The sequence below is a fragment of the Aquarana catesbeiana genome, linkage group LG13 (genome assembly GCF_042186555.1).
Source record: "Aquarana catesbeiana isolate 2022-GZ linkage group LG13, ASM4218655v1, whole genome shotgun sequence".
NCBI classification, from domain to species: domain Eukaryota; kingdom Metazoa; phylum Chordata; class Amphibia; order Anura; family Ranidae; genus Aquarana; species Aquarana catesbeiana.
In genome coordinates, this window is record NC_133336.1 from 18606996 (window position 1) to 18620727 (window position 13732).

A 13732-nucleotide genomic window follows, 5' to 3' on the forward strand; every position below is an offset into this window, starting at 1 on the left:
TTCAGACCTGGCAGAGCCCTGTGGCAGATCTGCACTTGCATGGGTGCCTTTTGATTAGGAAGGTACATGAAATTATCTTTGGTCTGCGCACATGTCAATTCTTATGCCCCATACACACGATCGGATTTTCCAACGGGAAATGATGGATGTGAGCTCATTGGCGGAAATTCCGACCGTGTGTACGCTCCATCGAACATTTGTTGGCGGACGTTCCGATCGTGTGTACACAAGTCCGTCGCACAAAAGTTCACGCATGCTCGGAAGCAGAAGCGGTCTGTCTTGTACACTAGTGTTCATAATGGAGAATTAACATTTGTGACGCGGCAAATTATGAAATCTGGAAATGCAGCGCACAATTCTCTTCTTCTTTAATGGGATAATAATGAAGCTGCTTTGCTGGTGATACTGATGGAGTTTTTGCAAACGATTTTTCAAAGGCTTTTTTTTTTTTTCAAGTGATAGCAAGAATAATAATAATAATAATAATACTAAATGAAAAACGCAAAAAGAAAAGCGCGACTCACTCACCAAACTTCACTAACACGAAATTAGTAGAAGGAGCCCAAAGGGTGGCGCTAAAGAGCTGAAAAACCACTTAGTACGTCACTACGTTCGTAATTGTTGGCTAACATTTATGTGACCGTGTGTATACAAGACAAGTTGGAGCCAACAACCTTCGAACAAAATTCCACGGTTTTGTTGTTGGAAACTCCGATCGTGTGTACGGGGCATTAGACTCATGTGGAGTTCATTTACTAAAGGCAAATAAACTGTGCACTTTGCAGTTGCTCCAGAGCTTAGTAAATGAGAAAAAGCTTCAGTTTGCAAAGAATACCCAATCACATGCAAGGAAAAAAACAAAAAAAACAAAAAAACAAAAACACAGCATTTTTGCTTGCACATGATTGGATGATGGAAGTCCGCAAACCTTCTGCTTATTTACTAAGCTCTGGAGCAACTGCAAAGTGTACAGTCCATTTGCCTTTAGTAAATCAACCCCATAGACTCTTATACCTTCCTAAACATGGTGTGTTCACACACGTGTTTGCAGATGTGCTGAAGAAAAATTAAATAAATTATATGAATGTCAGAGAAGCATTCTTGCTATTCCATCTTTTGCTCTGCACATTCCTTTTTATTATGATGCCCCCCCAGTCTTGACCCCGAGTGGGATCTGTGGCTGGGAACCACTGCAGCATCAAAATTGTGAGTCTCACCTCCTTTGTGTAATCCTTCAGTACTCCGGGGTACACGTTTGTCCCATTGGGCCGGTTTATGATGATTCCATCAATCGGATTCCTGGACACAAAAATACATTGTATACAATTAGCATGCCGCTCACACTTCTTTATAACTTTAAAATGTATTTTGTTCAACCTAGGGGGACATCACTGCTCCTCCATAGATATAGGCAGGGCCACTGTTAGAAATCATGGGGCCCCCGTACAGCCTTCCTGATTGGCTTCCCCCAACCCCGCCTTCACGACACGGTTAACATCTCGGGGTAATCAAGGGGTTAAAGGGTTATTAAAAATTTGCCTTTCTTTATAAAAAAATAAAAGTTAACAAACGTCATACTTACCTGCTCTATGTAATGGTTTTGCACAGAGCGGCTCCCGGCCCTCTTCTCGAGTCCTCCGCTGGCGCTCCTGGCTCCTCCCCCATAAGCAGTGCCCCCAATAAACATCCACTTGCCATGGGGGGCACTGGTGCGTGCTCGCTCCTGAGCCCTGCTCTATGTGCCCATAATAACAGAGCCACGGCCCCGCCCCTCCTCATTGGCTGTGATTGACAGCAGTGGGAGCCAATCCCAATACCGACCAACATTCTCTTCTATGGACTTATTAAAGTGGAACTCCAGATGAAGAACAAAGTCAGACGGTTCTCTAGTTTTATTGTACAGAACACTTACTTTCTATTATACGCGATATCATCATACATCATGACCACGATCTGCTCGTCGGGGATGCCGTTCTTCCTGACTATTTGATACGCGTGGCAGACATCAGCCTGGAAATACAACGTCAGAGGTAAATGTTATATACAGTTATAGCAGAAAGAGTCCAACAATCATTCACCGACCATAGAAAGGACAACAAACATGGGGGAGGGGCAAAGATCTCCCCCTTCCCCCAGAGCTTAACCACTCGCCTACCAGGGCAAATTATTGATTTATTTTGCACACGTTACAGTTTGCATCTTTTTTTTTTTTTTTTTTTTATGTAAACCCGCTAAAAAGAATAAACTCTCTGAAAGTAGAGACCCTGGAGAATGAAATGGTGGGAAGTTGCATTTTTTATGTCGCACAAATACTTATGCAGACATTTATCAAATGCAAATTTTCAGGATATAGAAAATACACTAAAGTGAATGTTAGTGTAAACAAACACATTATACCCAAATTTTTTTGGCAAAACAGAAAAGATTGGGTTGTGTCGAGTAAATAGATACCAAACATGCAAAAAAAATAAATAAAATGATTTGTATGTTATCAACATTATAAAGAAAAAGGGAACGGATGTCCCTGGAGTTCCTCCTGCTCTCAATGGCCAAGCTGCTTCCCGCAGTCCCGGGCTCCCCGGAGGAACGAGAGAACCCAGGAACCACCATGGGTGCCATCAGCAAGAAGGGGGAGGAGTGCTCTGTAAAAAGTAAACCTTCTCTGGCTCTTAAAGTCAAAACCAAGCTCACGGCTCCACCAGCTCACATCATAAGAAAGTCAGATATGACCAGGATCAGTAAATTGATAAATCATCAAATACGTGTGTGCAGCCAATTGCATTATTGTCAGGACGCCTGCCTTTACACAAACATGAACTTTAATGGCATCCCAGTCTTAGTCCGTAGGGTTCAATATTGAGTTGGCCCACCCTTTGCAGCTATAACAGCTTCAACTCTTCTGGGAATGTCTGACCATTCTTCCAAAAGCACAATTGTGGGGATCTGGCAGTGATGTTCTGATGAGAAGGCCTGGCTCGCAGTCTCTGCTCTAATACATCCCAAAGGTGTTCTATGGGGTTGAGGTCAGGACTCTGTGCAGGCAAGTCAAGTTCCTCCACCCCAAACTCGCCCATCCTTGTCTTTATGGACCTTGCTTTGTGCACTGGTGGGCAGTCATGTTGGAACAGGAAGGTGCCATCCCCAAACTGTTCCCACAAAGTTGGGAGCATGAAATTGTCCAAAATGTCTTGGTATGCTGACGCCTTAAGAGTTCCCTTCACTGGAACTAAGGGGCCAAGCCCAACCCCTGAAAAAACAACCCCACACCATAATCCCCCCTCCACCAAATGATTTGGACCAGTGAACAAAGCAAGTCCATAAAGACATGGATGAGCGAGTTTTGGGGGGGGGGGACTTGACTGTCCTGACCTCAACCCAATAGCACACCTTTGGAATGAATTAGAGCGGAGACTGAGAGCCAGGCCTTCTCGTCCAACATCAGTGCCTGACCTCACAATTGTGCTTCTGGAAGAATGGTCAAACATTCCCATAGACACACTCCTAAACCTTGTGGACGGCCTTCCCAGAAGAGTTGAAGCTGTTATAGCGGCAAAGGGTGGGCCAACTCAATATTGAACCCTATGGACTAAGACTGGGATGCCATTAAAGTTCATGTGTGTGTAAAGGCAGGCGTCCCAATACTTTTGGTAATATAGTGTATATTATATATCTCTAAATAAATGTAAACAAACATTTTAAAATAGACAGTGTAAGTAGGGCAGTGGATGGTGTCAGTAGGGCAAAGATTGTTGCCAGAAGTCTCTTTTTTACAATATTATTTTTATCACAATTTTTTATTTTTTTGGAGCCACATTGGGGGGGTTTTGTGAAATATCAGGGGTAGAAACAGACCCGATATCTCATGTTTGAGACAGAGAAGGAGCTTCCCCAGTCCCTTTCTCTGCAGCCTCAGCTGCACTGGACAGGGAATGAATGGGAAGTGCTCTGTGCTGAGCGGCTTCCTCTTCATTCATACATTGAAGCATAGTAAACAGGGGGGCAGCAGGGGGAATCTGCTCTGCATGCATGATTAGGGTGTGTCCGGGCACATTCGGCACACCCTCTGCGCACGCCTATGATCACCAATCAAAAAGCAATGTTAGGTCAGTGGATTGGTATTCAAGTCTACATATTTCGGCATGGAGATGGCATAGTAAGGGGATTTTATTTTGGGTGGAGTACATAGAAGATATGCCCATTGCATATTATGGCTTATAACCCTTGGATTCCATCTTTGCAGTCCAAAGACAGTGTATAGCTGGCCACACCCCCTCCCGCCCCCAACTTGCTATGAGCCGGCACCATAATGTGCAGCCTTAACAGCCAACAGGAAGGGTGGAAGCAGCAAGAGAAGGTCAAGTCCTAGCTCCGCCTTCCTACTATGGCCACAACAAGGAGTCTCACCTGTGCTGCTGAATAGACATGTGAACTGACAAAAAATGTGTTCGTTTTCATTTTAATTTTTTTTGCTTTTCGGAATTCGGAAATTAGAAAATTCGGGAATTTGGAAATTCAAAAATTTGGATTTTCAAATCTCCGAATTTTCCAAATTTTCGAATTTCTAAAAAAAAAAAAAAAAAAAAAAAAAGAAAGAAAACCAGTAAAATTCAAAAATAATAACTAACTATTAAATTATAGGTATTGGAATTTCCTTTCAAATTTGGCTGTTTGTGAACGTAACAAACACAAATTTATCTGAAGTTACGAATTATCCGAAATAACGAATGCCGCATTTAAACAAATGGAATGGAACAAATTAATAATGAATAATAAAAAGGTTTTATTACTGTTATTTATTATTATTAGATCATTACATTACATTCGTTTAGATAAGGCATTCGTTAGTTTAGATAATTAGTTCAAATACATTCAGCCAAATTTAAAAGGAAATTCCAATACCTATAATTTAATATGTATTAGTTAGTTATTTCAGATTTTCGAATTTTCAGATTTTCATTCCTATTTTTGGATTTTCAAATTTCCAAATGAATTTTCGAATTTCCGAAATTTTCCAGTTTCCAAGTTTCTGAAAATTCGAAAATTGACGTATTTGTCAAAAAACGAGTTTGGAACTAAGCGAATTGCACATGTCTACTGCTGAATTCATTATTTGCACTCCCAATAGAAGGTGCATCAAATATTGGATTTTGTAAAGGCTTGTTTACACTTTCTTCAAAATGTGGCATCGGACACGCTTTTTTAAAGCGCTCCGAATGCCAATCAAAGCACCTGCCACTAAATAAAACGGTTATGGTCCGGTTCACACGTTGCATTTGATTAGCTTCAAAAAATTATCCCCCATGTCACTTCCTTGGTGCTTCCAAGCATCTCCAAAGCCTCCACAGAAGTCCATGACAACGCTCACTTACAGCACCGGCAGCTATTGAGGGTCTTTAATTCAGTGTTAGCTTCACATTGTTATGGAGCTATTGCAGGTATGAAATATTCCAGGACGCACTGAGAAACTGTAGAATTTTAAGGCAAATCTAATATCTGTAGTGTCTTTTAGGCAGTTATGTGAATAGTTCAAGAGCCAGGCTGACTTGACCACTTCCCGTCCGGACTATAGCTCAATGACGGCTGGCCGGTGGCTTTAAGATCCTAACTGGACATCATATGGCGCCCTGTGAGAAAGTTCCATGGGACGCCACCAATTACTGATCAGGGTGCTGGTTCGCTGCCGGTACCATGTGACCACCATGACCAATCACAGCAGGTCACATGATAGTATACAATGGATGGCTTCCTTTCATGCCATCCATGGTGTACAATTGTGGTGTTAGCTGCGATTGGTCAATTTGATCACATGGTACAGACAGGGCCAATCACAGCCCATCTGCACCATGTGATTAGCTTTGACCAATCACAGCAAAACAAACTGAATGAATCAGTTTCATTCAGTAAATTGTTTAATGCAAACTGTTAGAGAGGTTAATTCGGTTGGTTGCAGGCTGGCTGGCACATTGAGCTGGGAATTTTCTTTGGTTTTGTTTTTCTAGGACAGACACCCAGGCAGCAAGCTTTGAGGAACGACTGTGCATGAGGTGGGCGACCTAACCTGGGATCCCTGGTCAGGGCGCAGCTTGCCCCAGATCTACGGCAGACAGCCAGCTAGCAAGTTGAGGAGCAGCTGATGCGCGAGATGGGACACCAAACCTGGGCCCGATTCCTGCTTATGGTGCAACTTCTTCCAGATTTATGACAGACACCTAGTCAGCAAGCTTTGGAGGAATGGGTGAGCATGAGGTAGATGACCAAACCTAGGACCAATTCCTGGTCATGTGCACCTTGCCCCAGGTCTAGGACAGACACCCAGAGAGCAAAGTTTGAGGAATAGCTGTGAGAGAGACCATACCTGGGACTGGTTCCTGGTCATGGTGTGCCTCGTCTCAGGTTTAGGACAGACACCAAGTTAACACAAATCTTTTGTTTCTGTGAGTAAGACGGGTGACCAAACCTGGGACCAGTTCCTGGTTATGGTGCACCTTGTCCTGGGTCTAGGACATCTCACATGCAGTTTTTTCCAAATAAAAACTCTGTGAGATCATCTCAAGTGTTTGCCAAGAACGCACCCAGCTATGTTCCTGCTATAAATACACTCATTAGCTCTTGAGGGACACTCAGCCCAGCCTATATGACCAGCTTATCACACTGTTCATTCAGCCCTCGGTCCATGGGTAATGGTCTCAAAGTACTCCACATAACCTCAAAAAAAACCCAGCTAACGTTTCCATTGTTATTTGTCTGAAGTAGCAAATAATGTCCAGTCATCAAGAGCAGCAAAAAGCGATGAGAGAACTCTTTTGCAAACACACAAAGTAAACCCACTGGTGGATCTAAATGTATTCAATCGTGTCAAAAGTGTTCAATCTGTCCACCCCATTAAATCGCAGATTGCCGCCATAACTAGTAAAATAAATAAATAATAAAAATGCCATAAATCTATCCCCTATTTTGTAGACGCTATAACTTTTGTGCAAACCAATCAATATACACATATTGTGATTTTTTTTTACCAAAAATATGTAGAAGAATACAACACAAAATTGTGGCTCTTCTTTTGTTTATAGTGCAAAAAAAAAAAAAAAAAAAGCAGGTGATCAAATACCACCATAAGAAAGCTCTATTTGTGGGGGGGGAAAAAAAGGACATAAACTTTGTTTAGGTACAACGTCGCACGACCGCGCAATTGTCAGGTACAGCAACGCAGTCCCATACCGAAAAAAATGGACTGGTCAGAAAAGGGGGGTAAATCCTTCTGGGGCTAAAGTGGTTAAAGACCGCCCACCGCATATATACTGCAGCAGCATGGAGCGGCAGCCAATCAGCGGGTCCTGCAGGCTCGATGTCAGCCGGCCACCCGCGATCGCTCCACAGAGAGACAGAACGGGGGATCTGCCTATGTAAACAAGGCAGATCCCCATTCTGACAGGGAAGCACACCAGGGTCTTCTGTTCCTTGTAAGCAGGAAGATGGATCTCTGTTCTTCCTGTAAGTCCATCCCCCACACAGTTAGAAAACACCCCCAGGGAACACAGTTAACCCTTGGATTGCCCCTGATGTTAACCCCTTTCTTGCCAGTGTAAGGCCTCTTTCTCACGGGGCGGATCAGTCATGATCCGCCCCGTGAACATCCGCTTGCTCAGCGGGGATAGCTCCGCCGATCCCCGCTGAGCAGGAAGATGACAGGTGCATCGCTGCACACTGTGCAGCGACGGACCTGTCAGAGCGCCGCTCTCCCCTATGGGGGGATCGGATGATGACGGTCCGTAGTGTCCGTCGTCATCCGATCCGATCCGAAAACGGAGGAAAAAGTAGGTTTTTCCTCCGTTACACTTTTCGGATCGGAGCGGGTCGGATGTCAGCGGACATGTCACCGCTGACATCCGACGCTCCATAGGGATGACTGTATGTCCGTTTTTCATCCGAAAACGGATGGATGAAAAACGGACATACGGATCATCCGTGTGAAAGAGGCCTAATTTATACAGAGAGAGTGCTTTTGTTTTTTTAGCACTGATCACTGTAATAATGTCACGGGTTCCCAAAAATTGTCACTTAGTATCAGATTTGTCTGCCACAATGTCACAGTCCTGCTAAAAGTTGCCGATCGCCATTACCAGTAAAAACAATAAAAAAAAAAATTAAAAGTCCATAAATCTATCTCATAGTTTGCAGACACTATAACTTTTGCGTAAACCAGTCAATAAACGCTTATTGGGATTTTTTTTTACCAAAAATATGTAGAAGAATACACATTGGCCTAAACTTATGAAGAAATTAGATTTTTTACATTTTTATTGGATATGTATTATAACAAAGTAAAAAATATTGATTTTTGTTTTTTTTTCAATTTTTTTTTGCTTATAGCGCAAAAAATAACAACTGCAGAGATAATCAAATACCACCTAAAGAAAGCTATATTTGTGGGTTATATTTGGGTACAGCGTTGCACGACCGCACAATAGTCAAAGTAACGCAGTGCCGTATCACAAAGAATGGTCTGGTCATTAATGGGGTAAAACCTTTCGGGGCTGAAGTGGTTAACCGTTAATTTACTCTAATCAGCCTTAATTAACTACTTATTCTCCTTCTCCCTTTAATTATTATTTTCCTGCTGATTTTTCTTTTGTTTACTTCCATTTTATAAACTATTAATAATTAAACCTTTTTTTTTCCTTTGCTTTGTTCTTTAATATTTTTACACCTTTAACATATATTTACATGTTTCACATTGAAAAAAATTGCAACATTTAAAAATAAATAAATGTATTTCATTTGTAAATAACTTTTCAATGATTTGTATCATTGCTGACAGCTGAAGTGTAAACAAAACAGTTGCCGGCCGGTATCAGTAATTGGTATCAGCGTATACAAAAAAAAAAATAAAAGTGTTTCGGTGCATCCCTACTAATTACTTATCCAACAGAGCAGAACTTACCTGGGCATGTGTTATTAGCTACTTGATATAAAATCTTATTACTGAACTTTGTGTATTAGGCAAAAATATACCCTTCCAGTAGACATGACACTTCATACATATCTATGTATCGGGGGGCTGTCTGTAGTAAAGTGCCGATACGTGACGCCTAATACCTATCTATGCATCAGGGGGGTTAGTTGTAATTAATATGCCAATAGATTTTCTTCCTTTCTATGCAAAAGAAAGGCGGTCTGTAGCGTAAGTTTTGACATGTGACAGTTCATATATATCTGCACGTCAGAGGTGCCCATATCTGTGTATAAGGGGGCAATGGGCTATAAGACCATATCCTTCATAAATCTGCTCTAAACCCTACAGAGCAAATATTAAATATACATCATGTCACTGAAAATTAGTGTTGCTATCTTGAGTCCCTGATGAGAGAAGGTGATATCGGGAGCTCTCACCTGATGTCTATAGTTTTCCCAACCACTGGAGCCGGCCACCAGGACCACCCAGTGCTTCCCGCCATCTTCTGGGTCCTCAATTGGGATGGAGGTGGCCAGGACGGTGAAGCCGAGGAATAGCATTACTGGAAACATCTTCAAATAGGTATCCGATCCCTGAAGAGACAACATGAAGAGTGATTATACACAGGGAGCATGAGGGATATCTCATCAGGTTGTATGTTCTGGTCCACAGACCTCAGTCTACAATACCCCCACTGGAGTCCAAGCATGTACACCAAGACAGCCAATAGATATTACCACCAAGTAACATATTACTATAGATCAACCAATATCCTGACATCCTGCTGTGCGGGGTTGTGTGATAGACCTGCAGCTGCCGGTAGACATACACTACACCACAGAGCTGATTGAACTTTAGCTTGTTCTATTAATTGAGCTGATCTACAAATGAAGCTGAAGGACGGCGCTGCTCTCCGACATGCGTCTGCGGCTACGGATGAACGCTGCCAATCAATCCTCATTACCAGGGGCGGACTGACCATTGAGCCACTCGGCCACTGCCCAAGGGCCCTGGGCCACTAGGGGGCCCCATCAGGGTTGCCAGCCTCAGTAAAACCAGGAACAGTATATATAAATCTGTGTTTTTTTTACATCTGTCTGTGTATACTGTGTGTACATGTATGTGTATACTGTGTGATTGTATACTGTGTGTGTGTACTGTGTGGCCCCATAATGTCTGATTGCCTGGGGGCCCCATAATCTTCTATTGCCCGGGGGCCCCATGAGTTATCAGTCCGCCCCTGCTCATTACATATTCGTCTTCTTGCTAGAAGCGTGATTGGACAGCTTGGGGCGACGTGTTGGGGCGCTAGCTGTCCAACCACTCTGCTCAGCAACTGCTATATGCACCTGATCCCCCTGGGTAATATATAAAAAAAAAAAAAAAATGTCCTCTTTAGGAAAAAATATTTCTTCTTTAAAGCAAACCTGTGTACTTAGTACTATTATTTAGTGATATATTTATATAAGCCCAATATATCAATCCCCACCCCCCCCCCCCCCCCGCATCAGGTCTCTCTATCTGCCAATCTCCTCCTCCTCCTCCCATGGTCAGCTCTCTCCATCTGCTAAACTCCTCCCCCCCTTCTCATTGTCAGCTCTCTCCATCTGCCGATCTTCTCTTGTGCCCCATACACACGATCAGAAAATCGTACGAAAAATGCAGATTTGGAAGCGATCGTACGATAAGCTGATCGTTAGTACAGAGCTTTCAAAAGCCGATCAAGACAGTTCATCCAATATTTGATCGGACATGCACGAAAACAAAAAATGTTGTACAATTTTCATTTAATCAGTACAGCTGTCATTTGAAAATGCAATACAAATGTATTACAACACATGACATCACTTCCGAATTTTTATTCTTTCATACAAGAATTTTCGTGACTTTAGTAAACTCATCAGATTCGATCTGAGATTAGAATGCAAAAAAAAAAAAAGGGGACAATCATTTGTCCGTTAATCTCATCGTGTGTACCGGGCATTAGTCAGATCACTCCATTGCCTGACCCCCCCACAGATCTCTTTATTCCCCAGTAGCCCCCCTCCCCCACACTGCCCCCAGCAAGGTACTTCTATAATAATAATAATAATAATAATAATAATAATAATAATCTTTATTTTATATAACGCCTTTAGAGGTAGCTTCTCAAAGCGCTATACAAAGGAGATCTATATCCCCCACACTGCAGTCCTGGCTGACCTCCTGATCTCCCTGCCCCCCCCCCCCCCATCATCAGATCTCGCCATCTGCCCCTTTACCCCCCAAATCTGCCGATCTCCCCCCACTGTCAGATCCGTCAGTCAATCTGTCCCCCCCATATCGTCAGGTCTCTACATCTGATGACCTCCCCCATATCGTCAGATCTCTACATCTGATGACCTCCCCCATATCGTCAGGTCTCTACATCTGATGACCTCCCCCATATCGTCAGGTCTCTACATCTGATGACCTCCCCCATATCGTCAGATCTCTACATCTGAAGACCTCCCCCATATCGTCAGGTCTCTACATCTGATGACATCCCCCATATGGTCAGGTCTCTACATCTGATGACCTCCCCCATATCGTCAGGTCTCTACATCTGATGACATCCCCCATATGGTCAGATCTCTACATCTGATGACCTCCCCCATATCGTCAGGTCTCTACATCTGATGACCTCCCCCATATCGTCAGGTCTCTACATCTGATGACCTCCCCCATATCGTCAGGTCTCTACATCTGATGACCTCCCCCATATCGTCAGATCTCTCCTTTGCATGAGCTGTGACCTGGAAGGAGAAGATTTCCGGCCACGAAAATTATTTTCTGTAACAACATGAGGAGAAATCGAAGGCTTTTTTGGTTGAATTTCGAAAAGAATGGTGGTATCATCAGATCACAAAATATCTGATTTCCAAAAAAAAAAACCCATTCGGAATTCGACTCATGTATGGCCGGCATTAGTCAGATCCCTCCATTGTCTGATCTCTCCCTCTACTGAACCCCTCCCCCAACACACACAGATCTCTTTATTCCCAAGTGCCCCCCCCCCTCCCCCACACTGCCTCCAGCAGGATACATCTATAATAACTATAATAATACAGGATTTATATAGCGCCAACAGTTTACACAGCACTTTACAATATGAGGGCAGACATTACACTTACAATACAAACCAATACAGGAGGGCTCGGCTCGTTAGTTTACAATCTAGAAATAATCTAATAATAAACTTTCTTTTATAGAACACCTTTAGAGGTATCTTCTCAAAGTGCTATACAAAGGAGATCTATACCCCCCACACTGGCCGACCTCCTGATCACTTACCTGCTCTCCTCTGCAATCTGAGTGTTATCACAACGATGAGTCCGCAGATTGTGACTCTGTATCCTTCCTCCCAGCTATAAACACAAAAACGGGGGCGGGGTCACCACTGGCCAACAGCTTCACCCACCAATCACCAGCACCGGAGCCCGCACATGACTGGTCACACTGGCCGGTGATTGCAACATCCAAGAACTTCAACGCCCCGGCGCAGACTATATGGTGTCCTTTGTATCCATTATGGTAATTTATTAATCTGTGCCTATAGGAGGAAATCTGCCCGGCAACAACCACCTGGCGGTGGATCTAACCTACCCCACTCCATCCAGAACTCAAATAAACTTTGGGCTGGAATTAAACTTTAACCCCTCATCTTTTTGTAATCTTTTATTTTATTTTTCGCACACATTTTAATTAGTTCAGGAACTTATATAGCGTGATAGATTTACGCAGCACTTTCCATATATTATATATTCATCAGTCCCTGCCCTCAGGCCGGGTTCACACCGGTACGACAAACACTCCGACATCGGGAGCTCATGTCGCATGACGTGTGAAAATTAATGTTTCCCTATGGGAGCCGTCTTAACTGGTCCAACACAAGTCGGTCCGACTTTGAAAATGCTCCCTGTACTACCTCGGTCCGACTTTGATCCTACTTCAGCCCATTGACTATCATTGAAGTCGGATCAAAGTCGGATCGCCATCTTGCATGATCCGACTTTGGTATGCGACTTGTGCTCTGATGATCTTGAGGGGGAACTCCACACCAAATTTTAAACAAAAAAAACAGCATGGGTTCCCCCTCCAAGAGCATACCAGGCCCTTGGGTCTGGTATGGATTTTAAGGGGAACACCCTATGCCAAAAAAAAAACAGCATGGGGGTCCCCCCAAAATCTATACCAGACCCTTATCCGAGCACGCAGCCCGGCGGTCAGAAAAAGGGGTGTGGACGAGCGAGGCCCCCCTCCTGAACCGTACCAGCGCCCCCCCCCAGAGAGCCACCCCCCTCCTCCAGCCAGCCAACCAACCCCCGTCACTTGATCGATAGCCGCTCCACTTGCCCGTCAGACCCCCCACCAGCCCCACACTTACCCCATCCAGGTTACGGCTTCAGCGGCTTTCCCCCGCATCTCCTCCTGAGTCCCAGCGGTTGCTTCTCCTCCCAGCCAATCAGGGCTTAAGTGGGGTACACACTATTAGAAAATCGAGCGAATGTTCATTCGATTTTTCTCGATGTTTCACAGCAAATCAGAACCAATGAACGAAAATTCGTACGAATATTATCACGAAAATTCTCGTACGACAAAGGCCTTTTTTAGGTGTTTATTGTTTCTGATCATTGCGCAGTCTTTCTTTTCAGATTTTTCTTGTACAAAAATTGTGCGAAAACGGTACATTAAAAACGAAAATCGTTCATTTTGTTCCCGATATGAGAAGAATTTTGCAGTTTATCCCATACGAAAATG

The 13732-nt window shown here is 43.5% G+C and overlaps 1 protein-coding gene across 2 annotated transcripts in view; it reads right to left on the reverse strand.

Annotated features, from left to right (window-relative positions):
- Positions 1–12349, reverse strand: part of LOC141117276 (legumain-like) — a 152508-nt gene extending 140159 nt beyond the window's left edge. For both annotated transcript variants that reach the window (XM_073610044.1, XM_073610042.1), the window contains exons 1-4: positions 12266–12349; positions 9391–9546; positions 1913–2010; positions 1218–1299 (exon numbers count right to left, since the gene is read on the reverse strand). In XM_073610044.1, the coding sequence (XP_073466145.1) occupies positions 1218–1299; positions 1913–2010; positions 9391–9525 (315 nt within the window). In that variant the 5' untranslated portion in view covers positions 9526–9546; positions 12266–12349. The remainder of the gene's footprint in view (positions 1–1217; positions 1300–1912; positions 2011–9390; positions 9547–12265) is intronic.
- Between the last annotated feature and the right edge of the window lie 1383 nt (positions 12350–13732).